The sequence below is a fragment of the Vanellus vanellus genome (genome assembly GCF_965231255.1).
Source record: "Vanellus vanellus genome assembly, chromosome: 5".
In the NCBI taxonomy this organism is placed as follows: domain Eukaryota; kingdom Metazoa; phylum Chordata; class Aves; order Charadriiformes; family Charadriidae; genus Vanellus; species Vanellus vanellus.
In genome coordinates this window covers 36589824-36611525 of record NC_138910.1, presented here as the reverse complement: position 1 = coordinate 36611525, position 21702 = coordinate 36589824, and the positions used below count along the sequence as shown (strand labels likewise).

Sequence of the window (21702 nt, the reverse complement as noted above, 5' to 3'; positions counted from 1 at the left end):
CCTTTATCACATTCAGTAGTAAGCAAGAAGAAAGATAAGGATGCACCATCTAGTTGCTAGTCTCAACCTTAGTTGCTCCATTTGTCAAAGTGAGGTTCATCTGGCTGTTACCTAAGGATGCTCAAGCAAAATGAGCTTTTCAAAGCCAAATTTCATCTTACTCATCACCTGGCCAGTTTGACAAATCACCCAGGAATAACAGTGCATAGGAAAGACAGGTCTGTTTGCAAGAGACTGGTAACAACACCGAGCGCTTTGTTTTCTTCCAAGACCAAGAGCTTGATAGTTGATAATTGGCACCAGGATGACAGTTCAGCTTTTCATAAAGAGAAATGCCGAGAGTTAGAATTTTGCTTGCCAGCTCTCCTTTGGGTAGTTTCCCCAGCAAAAACTGGAGGGTTATAAATTATATCTTTTGACTAGCTCACAGTATGTAGTTCAAAAAGCCCGGCGTTCTAGTACTGGAAGAGCGCAACACTGACCTTTTCTCGGGAAGGTGGTTATCTCCAAAGCATTTCAGCTTTATAAAAAGGAGAAGTTTCTTGAAATTTTGAATTGTTATTCAGCATTATACCAATATGGCTTCTCAGTAGATGTCTGCTTACTAATAGGTGTACCAGTGATACCAAATAGATTGGTTTTACCTATTTTAAAGGAGAAAATTGCATGATTTTGGGATAGGAAGTTGCAGATAGAACAAATACTTGGTGTGTCTTTAGGTAATAATTGCAAAAAAGTGATTCTTTCAAGAACAAAAGCCCTTTCCAGAACTGTATTTATACTCAAAATGTTGCTGAGAAATACCTCTTTTAACACTAAGTTTGCAGTAACCAACTTGCAGGCTAAACATAACTAGTGCAGCCCAGTGTAATAATTGCTTAGTTGAACAATTGACCAATGCATAGTTAGTGCAACCAAAAATGCAGTGTTAAATACACTGCTTTCTTATGGAGTAAAGGATTACAATCTTTCTTTTGAGTTATCTCAAAGGAAGGAATGAATTAATTTATTTTAATTATTTAAAGGCGGAATTAATTTATGTGTTTCTTGTTGGCACAGCATTGTTGTCATATCTCAGAAAAGACCTGGAGAGGAACATTCTTGATCGAATTGTTCAATATTTATTTCACTCAAATGCATCTTGAACAATCCGAGGTCACAACTGGCAGAGGTACAAATCTGCTCCAAGATGCTCTCTTTCCAGAGATTTAAGAGTCTGTTGTCAGAATAATGGTTGAACCATTTTTTATGATGTAATAATTCCAAAAGGAAAAAAAAAAAAAAGGGAGTAGCTTGCAGCCAAGGGAAAGGCTTCCTGGACTGCATTACCTCAGCTGATTCCAGACATTTTCTTGGGTGTTTGTCTTCATTGTGATTAATTTTTATTTGTCATCACAGCTGCTTTAGGACATCTGGGGAAAACATATATCAGCATAACTCTGTGCCTGGGTGATAGCTAAGGTAAAGAAGATTGGGATGCAAAATGCAGCGGAAAAGCCAAATATTTGTAGGTTGGTTTGGTAATTGCTACATTTGAGTTTATTACAGAGTGCAGGTTGTTACTCTCCGGTATTGTGTGTTTCTTGCCCTGAATGTCAGATAGGTCACAGAAACAAGTGTTTATTACCTGTTCATGTGTTTCTATGGTTTGAGTTGTGGATATAAAACATCAGCATTGTCATGGTTTTGAATTTGTTGGTTGATTTCCCAACCCGTGAATTTATTTATATCCAGGAAAGAATGGGAAAGGGAAAGGAAATTATATGTGCTGTTTGAAAGGATCATTTTCAAACATTTACTGGATGCTGTGTATCGGAGAAAGAAATGCCTGACTATGCTACAGTTATGCTGGGGGGTGTGCCGGGCAAGATATTCTTGTTATAGGTAATCTTCATGCAAATACTCTAACCTGAAATAAAAAAAATGACTGATTTATCCCATCTCTGCTAAAAAGGAGGCCCCTGTGAACAGTGGAGTGAACGCTAGCAGATAAGCTTATGGAGATCCCATGCAATAGTGCAGCTCTGCAGTGACTAAATTTTAGTATTCGTCCAGTTTCCACGTGTTCTTCAGCTTCTGTTCAAAAGAGAAATACTGATGATGCTATTGAAAATATTTCATGGAACTTTATCCCTCTCTGACTCTCAGCGGTGCAATCTCTAATATAACACACAAATTTTAAATGCAGTAAAGCAGTTGTACTATGGACTTTTTCATCTGGTTTACTGAAATGGTTAGCAAGTTATAATAGAGATAGTAGTTCCAAAAATAAAAATTTTTCATAGAAACTCAGCTAGGAAATACTTCTCTATTTTGAATTTGAGTCTCTACAGGGTTTATTAGGCTCTGTAACTTAGATTAAGTTACACTCTGGTTAATTTTAAAGTCTGCCTGCTTTGAATAACAATACAAATTAAGTAGTCCTTCAGCTGAAGGCAGGCGTTTGCCATTCTGCTAATGAGCTCAGAAGTGCTGTCATTAATAAAAGCCAAATAATAAGGCATGAATGAGAAAATATCCATAATAGTGTAGAAAATACTCGCTTTCAAAAATAGTGGTAAGTCATATTTCAGTACTTAGAAATGCAAGAGTTGTGTTCTCTACTGTTTTTTCCTAAATACATTCCTTGAATGTTTGCTAAGGCTTGGTGTTGAAACTGGCTGCTTTTAGTTGTCTGACCATACAGAAAACTGTCAGCTCCTTTTAAGGGTAAAAAGAACCTATGAAGAAGGAGAGAAAAAAAAAAAAAAAAAAAAAGGAAGAAAGAAAATGAAATCATACTCACTTTTTGCCCAGTAGAGGTTAGATTGAAAGTCAAAGCTGCTAAACATGTAAACGTTACTTGGTAGGCGCATCAGAGCAAGTAAGGACACTGTTTATACTGGAGCCGACCCGTTTTGGCTGTGAAAGAGGCGGGGACAAGGTATATCCTAATTTTTATGTTAGATTATCCTAGTTAAAGTCTCTTCTGCATGCAGGTGGTATGCCTCTGCCAGGAAAGACTAGAATTTATATTTTTTTGTTGGCTTAAGTGGGCTTTTGGAATAAGGCGCTCTGATCTGGGCGGTCTCCTGGTCCCATGTGACAGTTTATAGCTGTTTAGCCACGGTTTTTGAAATATGTAACTATTCAAGTTCCTGCTTGTTTCTGCACTTTATCATGGGGATGTATGCTGACAGCTAATTATTTAAAATGCCTATTGTGCAGCCTGATAACAGCTAAATGATTAGTTCAAAACCCATGGAGACTGACATGCACAGTAAAACGTTGACGGGGCTAGACAAGCACAGGTCTAAAACTCCGGCTCCAAGGAGGCCAAAATAAAGACGTCTGTTTAGCTATGTGCACAGTCTTCAGCATTGACAAGATGACTGGTAACACTGCAACATGGATTTTGCATCAAGTAGTCAGTTGTCAGCTTCCGTATCTTTGATGTTTAGCGTAAAATTTTGTGCTTAACGAGAAGACTAGCTAGTCATTTCAGAGATACTACTGGCCCCTTTTACTCTCTTGCTCTTAAGCTAGCATTGTTTTAAGGTAGGTAGTAAGCTTACCAGGTTTCGTGCTGGACAGCCGTGGAACTCAAGAGATAGGATATAGTTTTAATTTTCTCTCCACCAGTGACAAGACTATATTAACTTGGTTCTGTAAATTTTGCAATCAGTATGGTTGGGTTAGCAAAATTATTTCCTTACTGGGTTAGTTCAACCCAGTGTGGGACAGAAAGTCTGTATAGATGGCACAATTACATATAGAGGGAAAAAAAAAAAAATGCCATTACTGAGAAGGGAAAAAACAAACACAACAAAACAAACAAAAGTCTCCAACCCAAAAATATTTGGGCTGTCAGATGTGAAGAACTAGCATTACACTGTTCTAATAAGAACAAAAAAAAAGGAATTGGAGGTGTTTCTTCTTGTCCAGACAGAAAAGAAACAGACACAAAAAAAAACCCTCACCACTAGAAAGCATACTATAGTTAGGAAAAAGTGAGAAACAGTGGTATTGACAGAGGGAAATTTGCAATCTTTCAATTTTTGAATCCAGATTTAGTGGAATTCTAGGGTAAGCGACCTTTCTTGGTCCTATGCTTTTTTGATTCTTTCGTTCTTGACTTGATCTTATCCGAGATTTTAAACCCGTGACAATTAGTTTGAGTTACTGCCAGCTGTGCATTGAGGAGCTCTATCACATGAAGTGACTCACTCCACGAGTAAGAGTAGTTTCTTGTCCTTACAAAGACATCCTTAACCTGATGGGGAGGAGTGGCAGACGGGGGACATGAAGACAAACTAGTTTGCAAGAATATGTTTCTAACATAACGCTAAGACGAAATTTGACAACTGATGTCCAGTTGTTCCCTCCTCATTTCTGAAACTCCTATACACGCCGATTCCAGAGTGCGCTTCAGTAGAACAAGCCCTCTTCAAGTTGGAACTTCTTCTCATCGGATCCCTAAAATTCATCTAGAAGTCACAAGCATTAATGGAAGCTAAATGGAGGCTTAAACAGAAGTTGATGGTGTTCTTGGAAAGCTATTTGAATGTTAAACATTGGAAAACGAGTCAAGACCTGGCTTTCAGATTTGGATGTTAAAAGTTGTGGTTAATCAGTTGCATATCTGGAGGTGCTATTATTCAGCTTATAAGGACATGTGAACTGACTTTTTCAAAACCTATTGTCATAGCCCATACCTTTTCTCTCGATGACTCACTTTTCTGTTGTTCCAGAGAGAGACCTTTTTGGAGCAGAACCTTTTGACCCTTTTAGCTGCGGAGCAGGAGATTTCCCTCCAGACATTCAGTCCAAACTAGATGAGATGCAGGTAACTATTGAGTTATCGATTAGGCAGTTTTCTATGGCTGTATGACTATTCTTGAAATACGTGTTTGTAGTATTCTGAAAATGTATTCCAGACTGCACACACAAATACATAGAAAAAAAAAAAAAACTCACAAACTATTTCTGACTATCCCTTTTGTAAGTATATCTCATCATCTTTGAGTTGAAGTTCAAATTTGCCTGAAGATCCTTACAAATGTTAGCCCGTGGTATTAATACAGACACCTGCACTAATTTAGGGTTTCTCAGTAGTGTAATTAAAATGGATACTGCTACTCCTGCCTGGGAAGGGACTGAGTGAGCTGAAAAAGAGAGCTGAGGCAAAAGCCCTGCAGATACATTGGTGCTGTTACTCTTCAGTTCCAGCAATCACCACCACCCCGCTATACCCTGATCTTCCCCTCAGCGGTATTAGTCTGTTTTTTCATAGCATTGGCATAGGCAAAGTACATGCTTAAGGGGACATGGCAATTTTCTGCTGCTTTAAAAATAGCTGTATTTGACTAAAGCACTCTGGGACAATTAAACGACTGAGAATTGATTCAAGAATTCAGAACTGATGGGTTTCTATCAGAAAATGGTTGCTGCTTCTGAAACACTCGATAGTGTCTGTTCAGTTATTGGCCCAATTTTGAAGCAATTCTAGGAGAAAGTCTTCAAGTTTTGGAAGAAATCACTCTCTTCAGTCAAAGTTTCCAAACTGCTAGTTCCTTGCCAGCTTGCTTATCTGTTATTTTTCAGCAGCCTGCCAGCAAAATGGGAGGCTGAAAAGACTGGGAACTTGAATCTTTAGGATCCTGGCTTCTCAGCAGAAAGCAGTCCCAGGGCTTCCAGCCCTCTTGTATCTCGAAAGCCCACGGAGCTCAAGAGCTAGCTCTCAGGCGTCTTCAGTTCCTCTCTTCTGCCTGGAGAGCAGCAGAAACATTTCAAAATGGCTGAAATAAGATGTAAATGCTGTTTAATTTACCTAGGTAAAATTTTTTGAATTCTTCTTCCTTGTGAAATTTCACTTTCCATGCCAGTTTACGATGGTGCCACTGGCAAACTCTGCTCACTGTAAAGTAAGACGTTTAGATTCTTGCTTACCTGTACTTTGGTCCACAGAATTTCAGATGCTAGTAAAAGCCAAAATTGGCTTCTTTGCAATTCCCTTAAAAATGCTTGTGTTTTGTGAATGCTATAATGTTATTACCGAGCCCTTTTAGCACAAAAAGCAAGTCTTTTAGCAACTCGCATATATCAATGTTTCCATTGTGTATAGCCTATTTTAGGAAAAAGTGTACTGTAATATCTGTGGATACTAGGAAGACTCCTGTGACTATAGCTAAATGTCACACAGTAAGAGTAACTTTTTGACCAAATTTTGTATTGTTACCATTTAAGGCTGAAAAGTGTTATCCCCTCACAAAACATCAGTGAATGGAACAGTAGAAATCTTTATCAAAGATTCTTGAAGTCGTAAAATGAAAAACTCATGTCGCTGTACTCTCTTCACCTGAAAAAGCAGACAAACAGCTAATAAAAAACCTGCCAAGCCTTAGGGCTTTACTGTGTCCTATTGGAAAGAATATCGCATTGGTTGGGTATCCCTCCATGCACATACATGTTTTGTTTTTTCCGACTTTTTTGCATGCTTTATAAAGTAGTCTCACAATCAGAGAGTCTAGCATATCAGTCTTAGCATACCCCGACATTTCCACTGAAAATGAGTTAGTGGGTCTTAATGTAGGCACAAAACTTGTCCAGGTACGATCCAATTGAGAAGAAGTGTAAAGCTGACAGGGTGTGTGTGTGGGGGGAAAATAATATTCTGACTTTGGCCAAAGCAAGAGCTGTGTGCAGTTATTTTGCTAGGTGATTGGTGCAAAATACAGATTAAAACATGTTTTTCCTAATATCTCTTTTATCTTCTTGTGCTTTCCTGGGTGCCTAGCGTCAGCGATGGTTGGTATATCATATTTTAATAATGGTATTTAAAGCATTTGCAATTGAAGTGTGTATGTGTTCATGTCTGGTGTTTTTATTTTTATTTTTATGTATGTGTGTGTACATATATTTATAAACTTTCAAGATTTATATTTTATGTATACAACTCTGTCAGGGCCATTTCAATTTTTAGGGGCCTTCCATTTTTAAGGTGGGGACAGCTGATTTTAGTTTTCATTAGTCTGCCTTATCAGCTGCTAATAATACTAAGCCTTCATTTTCATTGCTGTTTGTTTTCCATGTGAACTAGTGAAATCTCCGGTTTTCATTATCAGATTGTCAGCAGTGAAATGTTGTAAGCAAAACCTTTGACACATAGATTTTTGTGTTAGTAGAATCACATTTGTGAATGCGTTTTTATTTGGAAATAATTCTTAAACGCTTGCAAAGAGCAGAAGATAGCTGTGCTAGAAGTTAACGGCTGTTAGATACACAGCCTCTAAGAAGGCAGGTGAAGTGGATGCTACAAAAGATAAAAGCATACAATACGTAACGTGCTCTGGGAAACATGAAAGAAAAATGTAGGCATCTTTCCTTCTCCGGAATGTGAAGTGAAGGGATCTGTTGTGTTCGCATTCTGAAAGTGCAGCCAGAGTTTCAGTAAATACATATTCCATTAAATATACAAAGGTAAGTCGTTTACGAACACATCTAGTAGTTCAAAATACGGACTTATTCGGAGAGGGTATTAAATGCAGTTTATCCTACACTCGGAGTGGCAAGCAAGCTGCCTCGGTGCCAGGCAGTGACAGCCTGGTTGGAGGAGCTCAGTCCAGACTCTTATCCTATTCCTTGTGTAGAGGTATGTCAGATGGCTCAGCAAACACGTCCCAGTCTACGGAAAAGCTGTCCCGGTTTATGCGTGCGTTGGAAGGTGGTGATGTGTAAGCAAAGTGGCAGAGGAAAGGACGGCAAGCAGAAGAGGCGTTGGAGAATAAACTCTTAAATAGTAGCGTGTGCTTTTCCTTTGCATCTGATATTCTGAACTTAATGAGATCGGATAAAGTTCTTTGACCTCCGGGGGAACATTTTTATGTTTAAACTTTAGTTAGGATCCAAGTTTCACACTTAAGCTCTTCCTATTCCATTTCTCGGTCCAATCAATTTTTGGAGAGCTCGAAACTCAAACATGTGCCGAGATGTGACTTTTACAGCTCAGGCCTCTCTCTGATGACTATCCAACCTCCCGTTTCCCCCACCCTTATGCTGAAACATATTTTCATCCTCTCTATTTTGACTGTACCAGGGCATTAATAAAATGAATCTGTCTGTTTTCCCCGAAATCTTGCAGCAAGGGGAAGTTTCCCGGGATCATGAATCATACCAGCAACAGCTGCTATAATTTATTAAAATCTCAAGGTAGTTAATATCATAAAGCTTCCAGGAGCTGCAAGCCGTTCTCCCTGCATGGCCTGAAGCTTGTCGTCTTTCCATCTGAAATAAGTTATGCTCGGCCCTCTGAATTATCTTCTCAGAGACGTGTAAATTTATCATTGGTTCATTGGGTTTGTGCTGACTGAAGCGAAGTCACTGTGAAGTGATGAGTTAACCTCAGATCCATCGGGTTGACTTTGGCTTATTTATCTTCTGATAATATGGAGTTCTTTGGCTTTTACTGTTTGCCGTTTTTAACCAGAATAGCTCATGTCTTATTATTATAGACACAAAAAAAAAAATGGGAGTTTTGGAAGAGGAGTTGTTTTCAGGTTACTTTTTCTAGAGAAAACTAGCTTTGCTCCTCTCTTTAAAAGACCAATCATCCTTTAGTACAATACCATCATTTTTCTGGGTAACTAAGATGTTTAGTCCTTGAGTTAAATCACCTTGGAAGTAAAAAACTTACTTCACACTGTCATCATGGGGTTATGAACATAGAAGTGAGGCACAATATAGATACACACTTCATAGCCCTTCCTGTTCCCACTCCTGTCCAGTACCAGGGGATGGCCTTTTCGGCATTCCCTAAAAATCAGCAGATTTGAGAGAGTTCCTGACCACATGAGGAGTTACTGTTTCCTGAACCTTTAAAGTACAGGAAGTCATAGCACACAAGTTTTTTTAATGAACAGGCAGCGTGTTACATTAAGAACACATGTTATTAGAAGGTGAAATGTCTGAATTTCACAAGGCAAAATATTTTAAATGCTGTGTATTAAAATTAATGATGTATTTTAATATATATAGTATGTAATGTGTACCAAGTGCTGATTATATGTCATTTTTAAAGAAAAAATATTCTGCCTAACACATTGATCAAGTTTATTAGAAAAAAGATAAAAAATTCATAATTTATGATCTGCCTGGTCATTCCAACTGACTTCATTATTATTACAGCTGCGAGTGCTGAGTGGGAAGTCAAAAGTAGGCATATGCTGTAAGATGGATACTATAATAATCATACAGCAGCTTCTAGTAGGAGCCATAAGACTTGAGAGTCAGCTCAGGTGTATATATGAACTGTATTCCTGGAAGCGGACATAAAGCTCAAAGTGTTCTGCATTGCTGTGAGAAGTACAGCGTAGGATACTTATTGTATTATCTGCATTGATCACAGTTCAACTGTGTTTGGACGTAAAGGAGAATCTTTTCTTAAAATCTTGTCTTCCCACAGCTTGCTTGACTACTGACAGCTGATTGGATTTTTTTTTTTTAATTATATCATATATTTGCAAAAGTCTAATTTTGGAGATTCCAAAAATTATTTGAGAATTGGGAGTTATTTTTCAAAACTTGAGTGATTAGGAATGGAGATGGCTGTGGGAGATCTGAAGTCTGTGCTTTCCTAATCTCTGGAAATTTCATCACAATCACTTTGCCAAAGAGTCTACTGGATGAGGATGTTGTGATTTCTTTTCCTTTTTGAGGGCTGCATTTAATTTAATTGGAATATTGGTCAGGACAATACAGCTTTCTTTGATTTATACTGCCACACACTTCGTGTTGTCCACTTAAATATTCATGAAGAAAACAATCTGGATTTTACATTCTTTTAAAATCTGAAAAGTGCCCAGATGGCTATCTGGAGTGCCTTGATGTCGTCTTTTTGTTGTTGGCCTTTTTTGATCCTGTGGTGGGCTTGAAAGTTTCAGCCTACTAGTAACTGTACTGTCTGACCCTTGATGATAGTAGGTTTTGTGGGGTTTAGCAGGTGAACGTTGAGACGTCACGTTCCTGTTATAGACAGCTATGTTCATAAGCCGTCTTGAAGCGCGCACGTGTTAACACTGCGTTTCCTGGCACTGTAGCAGTAGCCTTTACTTCCCTATCAATTCTGCCTGTAAAGGAAGCTGTGTTTTCAGGTATGCAACTGATAACAACACCTGGCAACCACATCACTATTTTCTTTTAGAACAGACAATGGTTCGTTACGTTAATAAAGTTAAAAGGCTTTATAAATAATTATGATCCCTCTGGTGCAGCTATCTCTTAATGGATTAACATTGATCGCATGGCAAATATGTGAAAATGTGATTGTTTTAAATGCAAAATATCCCAGCTTAAAAGAGGGGAAGGACTAAATGGGGGGCAAGTGGTCTGGAGTGAAGTTGCGGATGGAAAGGTCAAGGAGACCACTGTTCTTCAAGAAAGTAGAAATTGTTCAAAGTAAAGTCATAGCAAACACAAGCTAAGTGGGAAGTGACAAAATATCCGTTTGTATGGAATAAAACAAAAATTAAAAATCCGCACGTGATCAACATAAGAGCAATGAGATGTCTGCGTTTCCAAAATGCATAATCTGATTTGCTCTTAGCTAGCCAGAAAAGGGGCACTGGAAGTGCAGCTACGTAAGACACCAACAAACAGTGCTTAAATATATAGAAGAAAGATAACACCATGCAGGACATGAATGGGGTATGTGTTCGCTGAAAGGGCTCTCCGGATTGCTAAGAATGAAGCTGGTTGTCCTTAATTAAACCGGTTGCCGTTGGTGTTCTACTATTGCAGCTGTATCAAGCACCTGCAGGTTGAAGCACAAACTCTGCCCTTTACAACCTGAAAACCAGAAGCAGCCGTTAAATACTTTAAAAGATGAGCATTTCAGACCCACTGTAACTGAGGGGGTTACAACTGAACAGGTTAGACTGTAGGGCTGATCCTCTGAATTCTGCTCCTGTGTAAGGGGTTCTCCTTCGACTGCAGTTACATCGATTAATCATATCCTTTGGTTAAATGAACGATGGCTGTTTATAACAGGATGTGTTTGACTTGGAACTTCAGATACTGTTTGCTTGAAATATCTTTTTCGTTGAATGCTCTTCCCGTTAGCCCTTCGAAAAATACAGAGAGGGAAAACAAAAAAGGTGTCAAAAACGCCGGTGAGCTTTGGCAGCGCCACGTCACCCAGGTAGGGCAAACTGGGTACCACAGTTGCAGAAGGTTTACACCACAGCACTGCTACTGGCTCGTCATCTCGTAATATGGATCTGCCTTTAGGAAAATTCAAATTTTACTTGGAAAATCTCAGATCATTTAGTAACTCTTGCCAGGAAGTTTGTTTTATTTCTCAGCGTTACTCTTATGGCAGTAGCTGGTGGGGTTATGAAATATGCGTACGCTTTTAAAATTCTAGCCTGCGGCTTAAATTTGTTTGAAATTAAGCTGTTTTGCTTTAAGATTTACCTTTTAAAGCCAAAAGATACGCTCTTGAGGTACTGCTGTGCATTTTGAGAAAAGGCTTGAGTTTATGCCTAATCCCAATGCAGATTGCTTCACAAAAAGATTTGTTTACAAGATGTTTGCTTCATCAAAGCTCATATTACTGATTTCATAGCACACAATCGGCATTCTCTAAGTGAACTATACATTAAGACAGCAGTGAACTGAACATCGTGACAGCTGCCACTGGAGTTGACGTTCTCATGGCGTTTCTATTGAGAGCCCTTGTTTCCAATTGCTTAGAGCCTGACAGTACTTCCACCCAACAGACTGAAATTTTCTTGACTCAAAGGTGACTTTTCTCTTGAAGGTCAAGCCGCAATTATTCAGCAATAAGAGAAATGAAAAGAAGAGCACTTTGTCTGTTTTGAAAGAGCTGTTATTGTTTTAGAGCTGGTGCAAGCTAAGTACATTTTATAAACCAAAAGCAGGTACTTGTAGAATTCATTTCTTTTCAACAGAGGGGGTGGTAGCGTCTAGCTTATAACCATTTTTGCGTTTCTCCTAATAAAAGTAATGTAAGTAAAAAGCGGAGTTTTGGTCAAAACTTTCAAAGAAATTCTTTGCACTTTCTGAAGACCATTGCATTGTATTTCCCTGAGTTACACGCCTTTGAAATGCACAGTTTGTTCATTTGCAATACAGCAAGGATGATTTTTTTTTTTTTACCTTTTTGGCGAAGCTGAGATGGCAGCAGGCTGTAAAGCGTACACCTGTCAATGTAGCCGCACAGGGAGCGATTCGGAACAAACCTCTGAGATGTGGTTGACTACTATACTTTTTGTTGGACTACTAGTAAGATAAGGGATTACTGAATGTAGGAGACACCTGGTATTAGTAACAGCGTCTGTGACTTACCTGGATCTTTAAAGTGTAAATATACTAAACTTTTTGCTTATATAGCCCTAATCTTTCCTGCTTATAAATCATGTTGAGTTTTACTCAGAGACAACATGGTGCAAGTCAAGCTTGTTTGTTTTTCTATCAACCTTTGTATATGAATTTTCAATATTTTTATTCTATAGTAGTTTCTTCATTTTGTATGCATACTGTATTTCTTCTGTTGCACAGGATATATCCTTTTATTACTTAACCACTAAGACTTTTTAAAAATTGGCTAACCAAGTAATGTAAATGTCTGTGTATTCACTGTGAAGTTTCGTTATGCTTTGTCTGCCTAAAGATGAGCTCAAATTTAGGTGTCTTTAGAAAGAGAGCTTAATCCTCCAGAAAGCACTTTCCTTTTTATTAACTATATCTTGTTTCATTGCAGGAGGGGTTCAAAATGGGATTAACTCTTGAAGGCACAGTATTTAGTCTTGATCCACTAGACAGCAGGTGCTGATGACAAGAAACTAAATGTGAAATTCCTACGCAGTGTTTTTTTTTTTTTTTTTTTAAATTCTGCACACGTATTCACAGATATTATCCACGTGCCAAAAATTGCTTTCTTCAACCTGTAAACTTTTGTGAGGTTTGCTTCTGTAAAAATCCAACTTAGTTCCAGTCTTTCCCTGTACAAATGTAAAAATTGTATTTGTTGGTGAAATATGAATTAAATTACGCTGTTGTGTTTCTTTCTCTCACGTTTTGGCCCAAGTTTACTACGCTTTATGACTATTAGCCTGGAGAAGTTCTTTAAAAAGCTCACACATACCTCTCTCTGTTTGCAGACATGCAAGCATGATTTTTACGTAATATTTTACCTGGCAGCATTTTGAAATTATGCTTTTAAGCCATTATTTAATATTCAAGCAGTAGAAAGATAATTATCTAGTACAAAAAGTTCAAATTGTAGTGAAAAAGCAGAAACTACTAACTATTAATATATGCTTAAAAGGCAAATCTGGATGCCGTGTAATTGATTTCCATTACTGTGTATGGTTACCATGCTGTATATACGTTGTTATTAGTTTATAACATGCAGAAGATCTTTAGGTCCTTAATTCATGTTTTAGAAACTAACGAATCGTTAGTATGCTAATTAGCATTTAATGAGCGTAGAAGAACTGCTAAACTGCAGAATGGGCGAAATAACTGCCCTTTGTTTTGATACTTTACAGCTGAACTGTAAAGTATGTAGTTCGGAATTCATTACATGATAACCATACCTTAAAAAGAAGATTACGGTCTTACATTTACTTAGGAATTTGCTTAATTTTGTGTATAAGCAGGCACTCTGTTTACCGCGCTCAGTTCTGTAAGTTACTTTCAACACCTGAGCGTTTACGGTCGGGCTCTGCTGAGTATTTTTTTTCACTGTCTGCTTTAATGTTATATGTCTTACTATTATTTTGAAACTTGCTGCAAGAATTCAATATAAGTTAGTAAGTCCTTCAGACCCACTGGCTGTTCATGTTACAGAAACAACTGCACACCAAAATTCTCAGCTGCTAGTGAGTTGAACGCTGACCGGTCTATGCATACTTCGCATTAACCTTTAGCATAAGCAATAAAATGCCGTCATAAATCTATCTCAGAAAATTATTATCATTTGTGCTTTGATGCTCAAACTCCACATTAGTTCAATTCAAAAACTTCAAAAACTCTAATATTTTCCCCTCAAAACTTAGAGATGTGGAAAAAAAAAGGAAATTTCAGATTTTTTTTTAAATATTTTCTTTCCTTTTTCATGAGGAGTTTTTTGTCCTTACTGGTTACAGTTTACACCAAAAATGCATTTTGCAGATTTGTCATCACGTGTGTGTCTTTATGCCTTGTTCAGCAAAGTACTTCCGCATATACCTTTGAAGTCCACTGAAATGAATGGGTTTATTCCTTTGCTGAGTTTGGCATGTGCTCAGGTACCTTGCTGAATGGGGACCTTCATGTTCTACACTACATTAGTCTTCCTCTCTCTTATTCTGAGTTCAACATTCATATAGAGTACTATATATAAATATATATATATTAAAAATATATATAAAGTCACTAACAAATAGAATAGTATATGTTTCATAAAGAAAAGTCTTTATAATTTTGTTTGTCATATAGTATTTTGGAATTTGTATAATGAGGATGTTTAGTAGCCATAGTAATGGCCTTTTTTAACAAATAGAATTTGTATTTTTATTGTACTTTAAAAAGCTTTACGTAATAAGCATCTATTTAGTGGTCATTTATTATCAATGGTAACACTAAGATAATATTTGCACATTTTAAGAACCCTTTTTCGTTACTGATTTTTATGATAGTTGACTGCAAATAGCATGGTTAAATATTACATACCTGTTCAATCCATACAAAAAAAATCAACACAGCAGTGCATTTTTAATGAAAAGATTATGTGATCCAATTGGAAACTGTATTTCTATGTAATCTCAAATGTCTGTTTAATTTTGCCTAAAATAAATGTTTTTAAATAAATTGCATCCTAGAACACAATGTTCATTCAGTAAAATGCCCGGTGGAAGGGAGGGCGGAGGGGGGGGGCGTGTGCTTAAATGTTGGGCAGAACCTGCCACAAAGAATGCTTTAGTGCTAAAATGTGTCAAAGTCACCTTATATGCTGGAAAGAATCTGATCTCAGCCAGTGTAGAATAACTCCGATGTTTGACCTTTATTATTGAGTTTGGTCTAATCTGTAATCAGCAGAGAAAAAGCTTCTTCTATATGTAGCTACCTGATACTAATAATTAGGGAGTAACTTTCTCCATGGGGCTTTATGGATTTAATGGACTGGGGGGATTGCCTTTTTTTTTTTCTTCCATACTTAGTTGCTCAATATACTTCGCTACTAGATGACCCTAATGGTTATTTAAGGAGTAAAGGATGTACTTGAAGACTTTTTGAATCCTCGAAAGCAACCTCTTTAAATCGGGTGTGTTAATGGGACAGGCTGCAGCATATGGCATTGATGCTTTTGAGAGAAGAAAACTAATCTTAAAACCATCTGGTATTTACTTCCATTGCAAAATTGCTCTTCAAGCTAATACTCAAAACCCATCTAGCCTCTGCCATAACCTGAATAAAAAAAGTCTCGATAGCTGGTTTGGACTGAGAATGTGAAGTGATTCTGCTAATTCTGTGACCGTAGGCAGTTTACTTGATAGAAGCCTGTAAGAAGAGAGTAACATCATTGACTAGGTTAGAGCTACGGTGCTAAATGAGTTGTGAACAAGACTTCTTTTGGATTTGTAAATTTGCCCGCCAACAAAAATAAAACGCCAATGCGATTGGGTGCTAACAGATTTGTCCTCACCTTTTTCTTCCTTTTGGATTTAATTTCCTTCTCTCTTTTTTTTTTTTTTTTTTTTTTTCATTAAGTTCTTTAAACTGTGAACACACTGCTGATCGTGCTAACTCTGACTGTTGCTTTGTGGCTGTGTTATACACGATTTCAGTTCTATTTGTCAGCTGCTCAGCCACTGCACTGGCGTGTCATACCAAGCTATATTAACGCCTAGAAGCGAGATTCTTCACTTTCTGTTCCTTTTTTGTGTAGGATATGGGCTATTTTTCCTCTTCGTACCTGCCTATCACACCATGCCCGAGTAGTTGAGGTGCTCAGCTTAGAATTCTTAAGTCAAATAAGCTGCTGCATGGTGAGTTTGTGTGGGTTTTTTTAACCTTTGATAAATTACTGAGCATCGCTGCAGGATGCTCATAAGGTTAACCCCCTGTCTTGACTTCAGATTGATTTCTGAGTGGCTGTATTTTGGCCTTCCACGTGACCGATGTGATTTGCGCTAGACTTGTAATTGATCAAATTGGTCAAATTGGCAAGGATCAAATCCTTCATGCAGTAAAAGGAATTACATTTCATTTTGGCTTTACTTGTGGAAAGAAAGAAAGGAAAAAGAAAAATTCTTACACTTGCAGAAGTAAGCGTGGTTGTGTAATCCCAGAGGTGACTGAATGTGCCGAGGAATGGACTGGCTCCAAGACTTCATTATGATGATTATTTTTCAATTTGTGGAACTAAGCGCGGTCTCATTCTCACCGAGCAATTCTGCTTCACAAAAAAAGTCTCTTCTGCAAAGGAAAAGAGTGCCACTGCCTGAGAAATCTCTAGTCAAACGTCCAGAGCTCCTGTTTTCATTACATCCTGTCAGTCACTAGAGATCATCATCACCCTTTGGACACCCTCTTAAGGCAAATAAATATGTTAATAATTGCAGGCAAGCTCTCAGCTTTCTTAATTTGACACTGAGGTTTTGTTGTTGCTCAGGATGGGTGAGGATTCATCAGAGGATGTAGAAGGCACGCTTTGAAAAAAAAATCTGAGTAACGGGCCATACATTTTAAAATTCAGCCCGAAATGGCTGCTAGTAGGTGTTCTGTAAGCTTCAGCTAAAAGACAGCAAGTAAGCTTTGGTACATAATCAGCCTGCGTTTTTCCACCATGTTAAGACGTATTCTTAATGAGAGACTGAAACATACATTGCTTTGTCAGATGGTGAAAAGTACATAGCAGTTCTCATCAACAAAATAGAGAACAGGATTTCGAATATATAATTTTGGTCAGTTATTTCAGAATGGTAGGTAACATTTTGTCGAAATGAAAGTCTGACATTTGCAATATATTTAGTGAGTGTTGGTGCATAGATAAAGAAACTGCAGATTGATTTATTCATCAGACCAAAACACTTCCTGGAACTACACGACTCTCTCAGTGGATTTCATGGGCTGCATATGGTAATATTTGTGTGTGATGGGGTAAAGGTTTCTGAACATATTCATATGCGATTTACCTTTTGTCTTCAAGAAATTTCCCGAGAATCTAATTTATATATAGTTTAGGATTAAAAAAAAAACCCAACAAACTGCAAGTTTAATCTCCTACAGGGAATTCTGGAACGGATTGGACCTATTTCAAGGCTTATATGAATGACAGCAACCAAACCCAGTATATTTGAGCTTTTTTACTTTTTTTTTCTTTTTCCCCACATTTTCCACTATTTTTTTCAGCAGTGCTTATGCCTTGCAGTAAAGAATAAGAAGGAATAGAAATAGATTAGGAAGGAAGTACAGAAGAAAATTAAAGAGGGGGGGAAATGCCATCTTGTGCCTACATCATGCAATTTAGTACCATTGCATTTTTTTGTGAAACTTAACTACCCCATCACTCTTTATGCTTACTTCAGGATTGCACAAGGGCAGCCAAGAAGCAGATTTGCCATATTTGCAGGCCACAAGACCTGCTATTGGAGCTATTTCAGCTAGCTAGAAACAAGAAATGTTTTTCCTATCACTTGTAGCCTTGTTACGTAGAGTACGTAACTCACAGTGAGCCTCTTCTAAGGTGCCTGCTTGCTGCAAGCTCCAGTTTCCATCCATTTATCCTAATTTCTAGTAGTTTGCACTGTATTAAAGACCTATCTAAGTGTTTATCTGATGAAGGCTTCCAGAAGGAGAGTCTTCTGTAACTAAACCTTTACAAAAGTGCCATAGCTAATTTTTCTAAATGCCTATTAATAAATTGTTTATATAAACTAATCTCCTTATGATAAGCGCTTTCCCAAAGTGGGAGTTTTGGAATATATAAGAATTTTCATCAGTTCCATTTTCTTTGCAGCTTCATCCTACACACAAACTTTTCTGACTAAAAAGCAACTCAGAAAATCTGGTTCACTTTAGAAAAGTATTGTGCATTTTATATATTCTGTGGTGTTCTTGATTATTTTTTTTTTTAAAGGAACTTTGTTGTTTTCAAGTAAAGTGATCCTTGATGCTGTGGAAAGACTGAGAAAACACTTGGCCTGTGTACTGTGTTGGGATAAAATTCTAAAGAAGATACAGTTCGAGGGGGAAGAACCAACCAACCAACAAAACCTATTTGAGGGGCCTTGTTAGACTGTAAAAATCTGTTTATTTCATTCCCTTCATAAATTTTTAGGGTATTTTAGAACAATATTATCATTAACATACATACTTTGCTATTTTTTTTGTAATGGAAGAGAGCTACTATAATGGCAGATTAAAGTTACCTACAGTTTAAACAATGCAGGAATGGGTTTCCCATTTCTTTGCAGCCTTATATGTATTAGAATACGATGAAGAAGCCAGAATAGATCTGAATTTCTGAGACACTTCAACCCTGTAAAATAATGACGTGATCACATGTAATTTGTGACAGATGAACCTGGGGTGCAAACCAAGCAACTTCATTTGGAAGGAAAGGTAAGTGAGTTTCCAAAATAAGTGAGAGTTAGTAAGAAATTTTACACAAGAATGAAAATGCTGCGCAGGATTGCTTGTCTGAGAGGGCTTAGCCATGCTCTCTTCCCGATCGAGGCAATATTTATGTAGTTTGAACGGATGATCTGACATACTGCTTCTGAGAAGCAAAAACAAAAATTACAAAAAAAAAAATACTTGGCGCTGTTTCCAGTTTATCGACGGAAGTGTCTAATGATCAAAAGTTTTAATCTTGGCGTTACAGGTTGCGTGTCTGTCTTCTCATCTTTAAGGTTGTGAGTCTACACTAAAATCCGCCCTTCCGGGAGTTTAAGGATTGTTAGCGTTCACTCTGTGTGTTTTGGTAGCACCTGTATATTGCCATAATGTTTAACGTACATTGTAGAAAGACTGGAGAAGGCTGTGAGCTGTGTCATCACAATTGGATGCTGTCATAACATCGCAATGGATTGATGTATGAAACTGAAGCAATATAATATCGTAGAAGTTTCCATTATTTAAAAGTCCTTTAAAATTGTAGGTATTTTAAAAGAACCGAGTGTTATTTAAAAGGCAGAAATGTGTGACTAGAGACCTAAGTAAACAAGATAAACTGCCTCTTGGCACTCTAATAAATAAACCAGTAAGGCCACTAAAGCCGCAGGAGTCATACAGCCATAAAGAATTTACATGAAACTGAGGCAAACAGGGATTTGTTTTCTCAGGACCACAGATTCAGTCTCTCACGGACCTCCCCAGTTAAACAGTTCAATGCTGAAGGGAAAAAAAGAATCTCTCACAATACTCTTAGCAATATTTGACTCTGATCCAATGTGTTGCTGTAGATAAGTTTACATCAAGGTTGGAGTAGAAACATGATTGTCACAAGCAGTAGTGCAGACTGTGTATTGTGAGGGTTCAACCATTTAGAAATAATAGCATGACTTCAAAAAGGCATTTGCCACTGAAAAAGTGTAAGAGACTTCTTATGACTGTAGCAGTCTTATTTTAAGATATGCACGGAAGGATCCTGGTTCTTGGTGTGTTCATACATAAACTGTTCGGTTGCAAAGCGGACTGGGAAGCAATGAGAAAGGCGGTGTGAAAATGAGAAAGCTAATCGAAGTGAGATTATCAACAGGAAAACCTGAATTTGCATGACAACACAGACAACAGAAGACCCTCACATGACGTTTAACTGCTCTGAAGAGATAATTTTTTAAGCATCTGTGAACTTTTAACTGATTCAGAAAATGCTACAGAGCGGTATCTACCAGGTGCCTAAATACTACTGTATCGCTGATAGGTTTCATTTTTCAGAAAAAAATGTGGGCAAACTGTTTACAATATCTAAAGTGATATTTGCTTATTGATCTATTCACATTAGAACGGGAAAGCTGATCTCTATAGCTGTACGCGTGGCATCCTGTGATATGCAGGCAGTATCGTGCAAACGAGTATGCTGAATGCTTCTCCTACAGAGACTGATGCTTCCAAATGTGCCTCTGGAGTCAGGAGGGGAGTTTGAGGTGGTTAAACGGGGAGGTGCTTCGTACACCGCCGCAACTTCGGGATGAGAATGCAGATTGCCAGGGCTGACAGAGGTTGTGGAAATGTCAAGTCGATCTCCGTCAGGATTTCAAGCACAATGCAAATAAGCGCAGACAGATGTCAAAGGCATTCCAGGCACTCGCCCCTCTCTCAGGTGTTATAAAGCAGAGAACACTGTAAAACTTTTTTTCTCAGCCTGAGAGTAAACCCATGGGGAAAAGTACCTTCAGATACATTCCAGCAGAATTCAGATTAAATAGGGACACGTTCTGACTCTCCATATTTAATTAAAAAGCAAAAAGACAGTAAGCAAGAGAGAGTTCAATGCTATATATATAAAATGCATTACCTCTATGTTTTATAAATGCAAGCTTTTGAAACATGGAGTGGTTATTTGTACATAGAGCATTCTAGCTTCTGTTTGTTTGAATGCTACTTATTTTTCTTATAATTGCTTAGATTTTATGAATTAATTTCTATTTTTTCACTATTTTTCCTAGCGAACCTTCTGGAAAAGCGTGATGTGGGCTATGTATATTTCAATATTCAGATGTTTCTGCCTAGAAATAGTGGCGAGACACCTTTCTTCCTTAAAACCTAAAATCCAGTCTTCTTCCTAGGATTCACAAATTGCGTGCTGATGTTTCGTAGGGTAAGCAAGCCTACCGAGGAAAGTTGGAAAAAATACTGTGGTTGGCCTCGAGAAGCACACTGTCTGCCAGGAATGCTGGATTAGTTTGTAATCTACGGATCCGTGTCTCCTTATGGTTGTGCTGCTTTTCCCCGCACCTTATGCAACAGCATCACACGGCTTGAGCGTTGCTTGAAAACGATCCAGCGTTACACGCTTGGAAAGTGGTATTTGTGGCTGCTTTCCCCAAGAACACTGTTTTAAGCAGGAGCTAATGGGGAGTTTGTGCCTCTTTAGGTGCAAGCATACAGAGAGGCAGGGGCAATTCAAGGGGTTTTGAAGTCTTGCAAACTGCTTGAAGAGCCTTGCTCCACTTTTTTCTGACCTAAGATACCAGAAGCAATAACTTCCGGTGCCGAAACCAGCTGTGCAGGTTGACTACAGCTGTGTTTCCAGTTGGGAAACTGGGACAGGACCGTAAAAACTGGCAGATGGTGTCACTGCGAACCCACAACTTGATGCAGGCACCTCTGAAACTATTTGAATACTGTTTTAAATTCTGCAGAATATGCTAAGTCCTCTCTTTTTTTTTTTTTTTTTTTTGTTCCCCCACCTTTTCTGTAGTCCAACTAAAGTCTCCTTAATTCTCTTTTTAGGGCAGCTTCTTAGGGCGATGTTGCTCGCACCTTGTAGTCTGTCTGGTTTTTATCCAGCCAGCTGTTGACTGTTAGTTTTATTCTAGTGTTATAGTTTATGTCCTAACAACACATAATGAATATATGGTAGAAGAACGTTGCCAAGTTTATAAAGCAGGAAAAGAGAACAGTGCCATACCTTTGTTTTATAAAAATAATTTCTGACCAAGATTCTCATGTGCTGCTCTGGGATTGCCTTCTATGTATCAGCCTTTCAAAGCT

General features: G+C 38.0%; 1 protein-coding gene across 2 annotated transcripts in view; it reads left to right on the top strand.

The window, feature by feature from the left end:
* The window catches only part of GULP1 (GULP PTB domain containing engulfment adaptor 1), a 168157-nt gene extending 155086 nt beyond the window's left edge, over nucleotides 1-13071 (top strand). For both annotated transcript variants that reach the window (XM_082484456.1, XM_082484455.1), the window contains 2 exons: nucleotides 4731-4825; nucleotides 12758-13071. In XM_082484456.1, the coding sequence (XP_082340582.1) occupies nucleotides 4731-4825; nucleotides 12758-12829 (167 nt within the window). In that variant the 3' untranslated portion in view covers nucleotides 12830-13071. The remainder of the gene's footprint in view (nucleotides 1-4730; nucleotides 4826-12757) is intronic.
* Nucleotides 13072-21702: the final 8631 nt, after the last annotated feature.